This window comes from Achroia grisella, unplaced genomic scaffold (genome assembly GCF_030625045.1).
Source record: "Achroia grisella isolate CSIRO2021 unplaced genomic scaffold, CSIRO_AGI_Agris_v1 utg1062, whole genome shotgun sequence".
Taxonomy (NCBI): domain Eukaryota; kingdom Metazoa; phylum Arthropoda; class Insecta; order Lepidoptera; family Pyralidae; genus Achroia; species Achroia grisella.
The window spans coordinates 606218-617258 of NW_026712566.1; the positions used below are offsets into that span (position 1 = coordinate 606218).

Sequence of the window (11041 nt, forward strand, 5' to 3'; positions counted from 1 at the left end):
TAATTAATAACACATTAAAACTCATATTTACTAAAATGAAACATGTTTATTTATTACTATTATTAGATTCGCGGTAGGTGATAGCAAATTGATAATGAGTTGGTCTTTATATTCATTGCATAATAATAATAGTATATATATAGCTACACAAAAACAAAGTGCGACAAAAACTCCATTTCCATTAGTTTACATTTTACTCAAATATAGGTCAGGTATAAATAGATTTTAATTAGACTTTAACGACTTCATAAGTCGTAAAAAGTGACAGATTTTGAAAATGTAAAACGAGCGTTTGTATATATATACAAATTTTATGTAGGTTTATATTATACTTTTGTAGCTTTAAATCCTGTGAAAGTTATATAGTTTCTAAGTATTCTGAACTGAACAATTAGAGACCGTGAATTGAAAAAGCAAAGCAGGTTTTAATTTAAACTACCAATTACATAGGGATGATAGTGTTTTTTTCATCAATCTATGGACAAGATTGTTAAAACAAAAAACATCTTAATAGCGCCATTTACATTTTAGAACAACGCCATCTAGTTTGCACAAAATAAACTAAAATTACCTATGATAATAAATATCCTAAACATACTCGTATACTGCTGGATATCCTATGCAACCGTAACAAAACTCGGTTTGCAGGTACGAACAATGTTTTAAGTTATTACACGGTAGTGTTCCGTACAGTAACTTACTGCTGTCGTCGACTTTTATGCGGTTCCTTTTCAACAAAACTCTAGTTGCTTTTACTTCTTGATATATTACTTCTTTAGTTTTGCACTAGTTAATGTTATCAGTGTACTTCAACAGTCTTTTAATAGATGAAAATGGAGTATTCTACTATATATAATGTCAATATGTATAATATTGCAGTCAGTCAGGCCAGTTAGAAGCTATCTATAACAATTTTCAAGGGAAACCGTGTGGATGTAAGAATAAGAGTAAAATATATTTCGAAAAACTTAAGTAACACTTTATCTATGACTCCACACTAGGCTATGTCTGTATTGTCATACAAAGTCATAGCACGTTTTGACAGTCGTTAAGTAGCATTGGTACGGCACAATTTTGCATTCATGTAATAGTAATTCTGATAATATATGTAATATACTATTAAATAATATAATACCGAATATAATAAGAAATAAAGTCAACTTGATATTGTTAAAAGCACGCATAAACTTTAATTAGCTAATAAGGAAACTAGTTTCCATCATTTCGAGCCTATATAACGATCCACTGAAGCCCGAAGAATTCCACTATCATCGACATAAAAAAACGTTAACTTTACACACTGAATAAACTGTCATAAAATGTTTAATTAAAAAAAGACTACATTTCCCGGTTGCGCACCAATTAAGCTAAAAATAGACGCAATAAAAACTTTCACGAGCGAATCGATCAGCAGTTGGACGCAAATTGACTGAACCCTCAATGTTGACAATCGTTAAAACTTTATAAATTGTCCCAAACGACGTTTAGAGAAATTCCCTTTAGTTAATTAAAAGTTACCACCCACGACCATAAGTTCGCGAATCCTTAATAGAAATTTGAAGAGACCGCTTACTTGGATGGTTAAGAGTTTCATCACATGATCACAGCAAACCGGAACCAAATCCTTTCTAGACTTTTATTCTTTATTAATTTAGCAACTTTTATACATAATGACAGTCCCACCGTATCTTAATCTCCAAAATAAAATAAAAAAATAAGTTCTTAACAATTTAACAAAAAAATAATAGACAATATAAGAAATGCCATTAAAACCTACTCCTTATCAAATCGTACTCCGAAGCCATATCCTGAATTCAAAATACATTAAGTAATTATTTGCAAGACTTATAGATAAGATTTTTTTTATATAATTGAAATAGAAAGCTTTCTGATAATAAGGGGTGACCGTCGCTTACATACATATATTGGTATATGAAAATGGTCACCGAATAGCACCCTTCATTCGTTGCAATTCCAAAGTAATAAAATATATGCCTCCGAGCTTTGTAATTATACTGCTCTGTCTCACACTTCAACTGAAACGAACCTTACAAAACAAGCTGCTTGGCAGCTAAAATAAGTGAGACCTATGGAGATAAGTTTTTTACAGCATAGGAGAAAAACGAGCTTGAGATGGTAAGTACCACGTACCAGTAAGTACCACCGCTCATGGCCCAACATCAAGGCAATTGCAAGAACGTTGCAGGTCTATTAAGAAGGAATAATATCTTTACCTGAAGTTTTCAATATCATATCGGTTCGGAAATAGCAATGATAGTCCTCCACCATGCGTTTTTACCATGTTGTTTTTGTTGTGTATGGACTCACCATAATGTGGTTAAGCATGGAAAAAAATTCTGGCAAAACGCATGGTGGTGGACCGCCATTCATATAGATGATCACGATTATATTTTAGTATCTGGCGGGTAGAAAACTTCGTAGAAACTCTACCTCTCTAGTATACTTTTACAATTTGTTTCATTCTTTGATGTAAAGTTAGTGTTACTACTATTAACCCCAGTTGCTCTTTCCAAACAACTTTAGATCACAATTCACAGGGAAGTAATGAAAAATGTATCAACCATCTATCATAAACTCTTTTCGACGCGTGCGATATTCCGTTGAACACAAAAACTTACGCAGACGTGAATAATGTCACGCGAAATTAAATCCCATAGGCCTAGGGACTGGGTCCCTAATGCTCGGCAGAATAAGGTTTATTGATTAGACGATTAGGGGAACGTTTTCTCGGAAAGACACAGGTTACCTGATGTTTTATGGGTAGTTTCTCCACTTTGTGGCTCTCTCAGTCGTGTCAGGCTGAATATTGGTATACATTGAACGCGTTGTTTTCTCTTTATTTATTAGGAAGTGTACGAGGTTGTACAAAGATTATGGTTGAAATAAAGATGTATGAAGATAGATTTATTGTGTACAAATATAAAGATAATTTTATGACTATTATTAAGTTGCGCTCGCGCGTCTTTATGAGTAATACTGTCCACGGTCGATCGACTTCCTCCCGCTTCCCCCGCATCCTCGCCTCTGCTAGGGCGTTAACAGGTAGCAATATATATTGATTCTGTTTAAATAAAAATACTTTAGAATCTTACTAATATAATAAAAGCGGAAGTTTGTGAGCGTAGATAGATGTTTGTTACTAATTCACGCAAAAACTACTGAATGGAATTTAAGGAAACATTACAGTGATACAACTTGAATATCAGAATAACATGGGCTATAAATTACATGCGGGTGAAAACGCGGGCACAGCTAGTACATAATAAAAGGACAAATTTTAAAAACTGTAATGTTTGGATCTTGAATTTGTAAAGCATGCCGGCAGCTCGTTAGACAAATTAGAGTATGTGCGCACGAGTAAAATATTAACTGTATACTGTTTCATTACTTAATTTACTTTTATATCAATGATCAGGCATTGTCAACTAACGTTGTTATAGTTAACTCAACACTTAACATCCAATAGTCTAATGGTCTAGCGGTATCGCAAACCACCTTACTTCCTTTGGTCGCGGTTTCGATTTCTGCGTCTTTCGTCTTTATTTATTTATATTGAGCTGGGCGTTTTCAATGCTTGTAACTATAAAAATATTATTTATGTATTTATAAAGTATTTAAGTATGTCTATAAGTCATTTAGTACCCATAACACAAGCACTGCTGAGTTAGGTACTAGACAGCGTTGTATATATTGTCCTGATTACTATTATGTATGTAGATTGGATGTGGGCCCCTACACTAGGAGGGCTATAAAGAACAGATGACGAGCCTTACACCGCGGCTAACTTTTGGTTGGTTCAGACGGTCCACGGCGTTACGATCGGTTATGGTCCCAATAATGATATATGAATGCACACATTTTTATAATATACTAGTGGTCGCCCAGTGGTCGAAATTACGTAGTGGACCTTAATTAAGTTAACATTCAGTAAGACTCTAGACAAATAGTATTAAAGACAAACAATATTAATCTATTCTTAATTTGACCACAGACTTTAACAATAAACAAAAGGAGTGTATATGCTTGCGTTTGTCAAATATATGTTAGTAATTTTTTTTTTATAGTTGACAATGGACTGGTGCACCCGCCTGTGGTAACGGTTTACGCTGGCGGGACACCAGTGGAGGATGATAAGATGAGCATGAGGTCAGGTCAGTTAGCCTATCGTGACAAATTCACCAGCAATTTATCACGATGGTTTCCAGGGGGAACCGCATGGAGATCAACCTGACATGGTACATTGTTAGCAATAAGATCATCAGTCCCATTACTATCAATACCTTTCCCCTCTATGATACATATTAGATTAGTACGAGACGAGACAGTAGGCTCACCCTCTGTCATATTGAATTGATAGACGGCAATGACTGACCACCCTCTTTAGGATAAAGTCCTGATGTTACTACATTAGCAAGACGAAATTCCAAACTCTGTACATTAAATCTGTACATTAAATTCACTTACCTTATCTCTCAGCATGTCTCGAACTCTGGTTGCCTGGTGGCGACTCCTATGCAATTCCAACTGTAGTTCCAGACATCGCTCTTGCCAGTTCACGGAAGCCTCGGCCGTTGCCAATCCGTACTCCAAGGGATCAAACCGCGAGGGGTGAGCAATTGGCCTAATGGAAAAGAAAGGTCAGATTTACATATAAAAGATAACATATTTTATTCTCATATTTCGGATATTTTGAATAGAATAATTCTATTCAAATTGCAATTATTAAAGTTTGCAATTATACCCGTGCAAAACCGGAGCTACTCATTAGTTTAAGATACAAAAAATATCTGTATAGGTGTGACATAAAAAGTTTCTACAATAACTAATCAAACTATATGAAATTTTGTCCATAGAATTAGGCAACAAATATCAACGTTTCACACTAGAAGATTTCCTTTAAACAAGTTTGTTTTAGACTAGTAGTTCCTAACTAAAAACTTGATTTGGATGAAAAACAAAAGAATCTATCTTTAGCTCATGCGTATGTAAAAAACTGTAATTTGAATTTCAGTATTGTAACTAAAAAATAAATTTTGCTGTAAATATTTACGATAAAATTTCGATCGAAAATATTGGTATAGTGCTCGGGTAATGGAAGACGCAAAATCTCTGAATAGAGATGAATGAATACTAAATAATACCTACATCATAATTTTATTGAGCCCACAAATACTCCTCTGAAGATCCATTCAGTCATTTAGTCATGTAAAGGTAAATAATAATAATATCTCAGGACAATTCACACAGCGCCATCTAGTCTTAAGCTAAGCAGAGCTTGTGTTATGGGTACTAGACAACTGATATAAAATACATGCACACATTTTTTTTGTAAATAAATACATATTATACATAGAAAACACCCAGACCGATACAAACAATCATATTCATGAATACAAATGTTTGTACCGTGCGAGGAATTGAACCCACTGCCATCGGATACTAAAGCGGTGTGCTAAACCACTAGACCACCGAGGCTGTCAAAACAGAAGACACACTTTCACATTTACGAGATTAGTATGGATCAGTTTAATATTTGTTATTATATTAAATATATTATTACGGAAGTACTAGTTCAAACCTGTCTACTACGAAACATTTTTATCAACGACACAATAATTATTATAATATAGGATAACAGCTAGGTTATCTGCTACTCGTGTCTTGTCTTCGTGATACTATCAATCTTCACGTCAAATTTCATTCAGATTCGTTTAGCCGTAAGAAATAAACAAATGACAGACACACTTTCGCATTATTATTAGTACGGATTAGTATTCATAGTACATTTTAATAACATTCTAAATTTACATACTTGATAGTTTTAGACTAAAATTTCCAATTTTACTCGAAGTTTTATATTCTGTAATCTCAATAAATGTAATGAATATTTTAATCTCGGCGTCCACAAATACCGTTCAGTCAAACAATCCATCAAAATAAGAGCACCTCAGAGCAAGTCTAAGTTCTGTTATTTTTCTAATTTAGACTCTTAGAGGGAATCCAATATATTTTTTTTATCTTTTTAATGTCTGTCTGTCTGACTAGTTTGGTAAATATATTGGCTTTACGCCGCCTGGTTAGTAGTCCATGTTAGCTTTCTATAAGTATAAGAATTTTAGAAATCCCTAGAGTATTTTTTGATTTACAAACACATGAACGTAGAAAAACTCATTTATTTACTTTACTATATAGTATTACCATATAATTTTTTCCTGTTTACTATATTAATTCAGAGATGTCAAAAAGTCACTAGATGAACTATAACCTTTATTTATTATATTGTTATAGCTGTACTCTTCAAATATATCTATATCTCGAGGCTCCTATAATTTCACTACCTGATCTCACCCTTCAACACACACAAAACAGTCTACAAAGCTTAGCGACTGTAAAAGTACCTTTTAAGTACCCACGCAGACAAATTTTTAGATAGTCTAATCAAATATACAAATTATTTAAAACCCTTCCCCATATCCCATTCTCCAATCATAATAACTGTTTTGTTGGTGAAATCTTTATTCGAAATATATTCCATTCTAAAATATATTCTATATTAAAAAAAATATTATAAAATTGTTAATAACAATACAAATGCCTATTGTGAGGGAAGGACTGTATTTATATTAATTTGGTAAATGTAATTATGGAACACGGTATTTAGGAAGGAATAGTATAATTGTACATAACAAAAGTAAACCAGATAACAGAAGAATAATAATGGCAATACACAATGCTTTTCTATATCAAATAATAGACAATATAAAACATAAATATTATATAAAAAGGTGAGTCGTGGATACATATAAATTATAAAACTATGTAACCAGCACATCAGCAACAATTATTTATAATATGTCGCGCATAAATATTGTTAATATAACAAACGAATAACCTAATAAACTCATTACAAAATGCATGCAATAACGTAGTGCCGCAGTAAATTTGCAATAAATATTATACTGGGTTCATTAATTTTAATGCACATTATTTCGCCCACTATTAAAGCCAGATAGGATTTACGTTCTACCACAGAATATTTCGGATTAATCCAACAGACAAATGGGGCGTTATTAATATTCAATAATTAATTCTGTCCGAACGAATCTACGGGATGGAAGAGATAATGGTTATTACTATAATAATCATAATATAGACGACTATGTATTTAGTGGTCAATTTCCAGTTGATTTGGTATTGAATCTAGAATCTATTGCGGAAAGCAGTTGCATTAACGGTATCAAAATAGATTATGATGACTTTTTTTATGGAGTGGTATAATTTTCGCTGTCCTTTTTATATTTAATAGGGCAACAGAATTAATACCATGTGAATATAAAAACAATAGAAAAGAATTTATCATTAAAAGAATTTGTAGATATGAAAAATACTAGAAGCGCCCGCGGTTTCACCTGCGTTAAATTTCAGTAAAAAATATAGCCTATATGTTATCCTGATGCATAAGCTACCTATATGTTACATTTACTGTAAAGTTTCATCAAAATCCGTTCAGTAGTTTTTGCATGAAAGAGTTACAAACATCCATACTCACAAACGTTTATATTCTAATTAAAATTATGATGTTATATCTCAGTGGTATCTTTTTGTAATTTTTATATATTAATATACCTTACCAATAAAAAAGCATACATAGACTAAAATTAAAAAAAAAATACGAAAGCAATAGATATTGCTTTCGTATTTTTACACAGGTCGAAGTTGGATTTTGTAAATATACCTAATGGGACAATAACTGAAACTGAACAGTGCAATTGAGTTCTAGCGGTTTACCATACCGTCTTACTTTCGATGGTCGCAGGTTTGATTCTCGCGCGATCCTAATATTATTGTATTGGTCTGGGTGCTCTGTGTATGTATATTATTAATGTACTTACAAAATATATATAGATTTCAGTATTTCTATCAGGTTTTAGCTACCTATAGGTCAAACTCTGTTTAAATTAGGACTAGACGCTATGTGAATTGTCTTGGTTCATTAAAATTGTTACCAAGAGTTCTACCCGTGTACCAATACTGTTCATGACAACAATTTATATTTACCATTTAGACAAGCTATAAATGGGATATAATAAATGAAGCTTTTAAAATTGAAGATAGTGATTTTAAGAACTCAGTTCTCTCTGCTTATCACTTAAGCGTTTCGGAATGACCACAGATAAAAGGGTAGAAGAAATCGTGATAAACTTATGAACAATTAATATTAAAATAATCATAATAACAACGCTATAAGCGTCTTCTAGTGCCAAGCTAAGTAGAACTTATGTTATGAGTACTAGACAACTGATACAGATACTTAAATACATTTTTTTGTAAATACATTCATCATATACATAGAAAACACCCAGAAATATACAAACACTTATATACGTATAATTAGTAAAAGTCACGGGATTTTTATACTTTTTTTTTTATTTATCGGAAACTTAATAAATATAAGACTTGGTAAGATCCCGTGATGTTTACTAATTATATGTATAAATAATGACCACTTCAAAATAAAAACAGTACAGTTACGAATACAAATACATATTTGCATACGAGGAATTGAACCCGTAACCATCGGAATTAAAGTGGTGTGCTAAATCTATAGCCGTCTTAATAAATTATAATTCGTCGATATATCATAGAGTAATCAACATATCCAACAGATAACACCTACTCATAAGTCAAGTACATAGAGTATAACTATGTATTAAGTAAATTACTAAATTATAAAATTACGTTACTAAATTAAAGGTAATATGTATAAACCAGTACCTATTCTTTAAAAACACAATAAATTGAATAAGGTTTTTTTTGTAATTACTAATTCATGCAATGACCAAAATAATAGAACAAAGGTTAAGATTATCTAATAGTGAAATTACAGGTACATTACTCATAACTAATGTGACCAGTTATTTTTACTCAAAATGGGATATTGATTTAACTATCTCGATTACTAGGTCCTTTAAGAAAAATTAATTTTGAGAATACTAGCCTAGATTTTCAATGAAAATAAACCCCATTATTTATTTTTACATATATAAATAAACCAAGACAGGTTACACAATTTTTATAATACAAAAATCAATGGACCAAATTTTTTGACATATAATAACTATCTATAATAATAGATAACTATTAAAACACCAGTGAAATTATTGGAGGAATAATATGTTATTAGATAATTTTTTCATGCATTGTTCATCGAGCCAGTTTCGCCACTTGTTCGCGGTTTCAGAAAATAAGACATTTTACGTCGATAAATTCTTTTCAGGAACACCGGAACGACAATCAAAAAATGGACGGTCCCGTTCAACACTGGATGTATGGTCACATTATTCATACATAGCATAGCAAATAGTTCATTCATTTTTTCTCACCTAGGTGGCGGTGGCGGCGGATCTCTCGCTCTCCTCGGCAATAAACGAGGACTGCTCGGAGTACTTGCAGAATGGCTCGCCCCGGCATGATCCGTGAACCTCGACAGTGGGTCGAAGATCTGCGACAACCGCCGCGACCTTTCCTCCGACATAGTCACTTAAAACTACACAACACAAACAACACTAAACAAAAACAACAATATCACATCACATCACGACGCAGCAGTGTCACAGTTAAATCACAAATGACTATTTCGAACGGTCCGGATGATTCAAACAGCGGAAGTTATGACGGCCCGCCGGGAGGTGGCGCCAGCATCGGTGACGCAGGTTTTGGCGCGAAAACGTCGACGCCATCTTGTTTCTCTTGACGTTTTTCACGGTTTAATGAGGTCTTGCGCGGCCGCCGTTGTATTTAGAGCGCTGAAAAAGAAATACATGTGATTAGTTTATGTCATAGTAGTGCTGAAGTGTGGGATTAGGTAAGGTGAAGTAATTAGACGTTGGGTTCCGGCATCAATTTTGGACTGGTGTCAAAATATTGTGAACCAGATAGAACTGGAACTATATATGTACTGTGTCGATTTTTCTGCTCTCATTCATAGTAAAAAGATAACACCAATATCAAATGTAAAGTAAATTACAGGTGCTCACGATGACCTGGACGTATAATAATCAGATAGTCCTGCATTGTTGGTTGATGGCCGTTAAAATTTCATAACCAACACAAGAAAAGAGATCTATGATACTCTACTCTACGTAAGAGAGGTAAAGGTCGTCACGGGTGAATCGTCGAAAAGTAGAAGTTTTTATATTATTTATATTGGTTACTTCCTTTTACAAAATCGTCTGCATAGGTAGTCTCCTCGTCTCCCTCTTCTGTCTGACCAATTTCAGCAGCCAAGTACGTTGCTTTCTTATTTCGGTTAAAGTGCCCACCCCCTCACTGCTTTATCTCAATAAGGCAGGGAAAGGGTGAGCATGATAATGAGGCATGCAAATAAGGAGTCATGACACCTTAGTCCTCCGCAATGGCTACACAGTATCAGTAGCATCGTGACGAGATGCTATCTGGGGTGCTGTTGTGGTCCTGTTTAAATATAGGCGACGGTTACCACTTACTATCAGTCTTAGCTCTTAGCTTACTATCAGCTTATTTACCTTGGAAATGCCCTTTTTTCTATTACAAGCTCTACTGATATAAAATTAGAGGCAAAAACAAATAAAAGTGATTCCTACTTTACGAGAATTAATTATTTCTGCATATTATAAAACGAAGCCCTGTCTTTGTGTTTCATAATTCGTAATAATCACAAAAAGTACTGAACAGATTTTCCTGCGGAGGTGATATTTGCGTAAAGATCATGGACTAACTACTAACACGACTATTTCAAACAGATATAAAATAAAACCAGTAACAATAAAACGAGCCCTAAATCTGTGTCGTTAGTTTTAATATCGCGCTACAAACGATAAAACTATTTCTGAGTGTCTGTTCACGACACTTGGCTACGGAAAATATTACGTTGATGTATTCTTTTCAGTGAAGTCTCCTGTTATATATATTCATACTGTAACATTTTGCTGGACAAATACACCTGACTACTGAATGTGACAAAATTTATATGTGACTAAGA

General features: G+C 33.3%; 1 protein-coding gene across 1 annotated transcript; it reads right to left on the minus strand.

Moving 5' to 3' along the window:
* Positions 1 to 1773: 1773 nt before the first annotated feature.
* On the minus strand, positions 1774 to 9665 carry LOC131854524 (uncharacterized). The gene is made up of 4 exons (XM_059205648.1): positions 9405 to 9665; positions 4486 to 4642; positions 2974 to 3082; positions 1774 to 1808 (listed from the first exon to the last, which is right to left on the minus strand). Exons 1-4 carry the CDS (start codon positions 9554 to 9556, stop codon positions 1774 to 1776), a joined length of 453 nt encoding a protein of 150 aa, XP_059061631.1. The 5' UTR covers positions 9557 to 9665.
* Positions 9666 to 11041: the final 1376 nt, after the last annotated feature.

Bases quoted from the DNA above. Each gene is read 5' to 3' on its own strand.
- LOC131854524 (XM_059205648.1), bottom strand. From the start codon at position 9,556: ATGTCGGAGGAAAGGTCGCGGCGGTTGTCGCAGATCTTCGACCCACTG. The intron at 3,083-4,485 runs GTAAGTGAATTT...TTATTTAAACAG, and splicing joins GAGACATGCTGAGAGATAAG to AATCAATATATATTGCTACC. The intron at 1,809-2,973 runs GCAACTTAATAA...TTTTGAATTCAG, and splicing joins ACTCATAAAGACGCGCGAGC to GATATGGCTTCGGAGTACGA.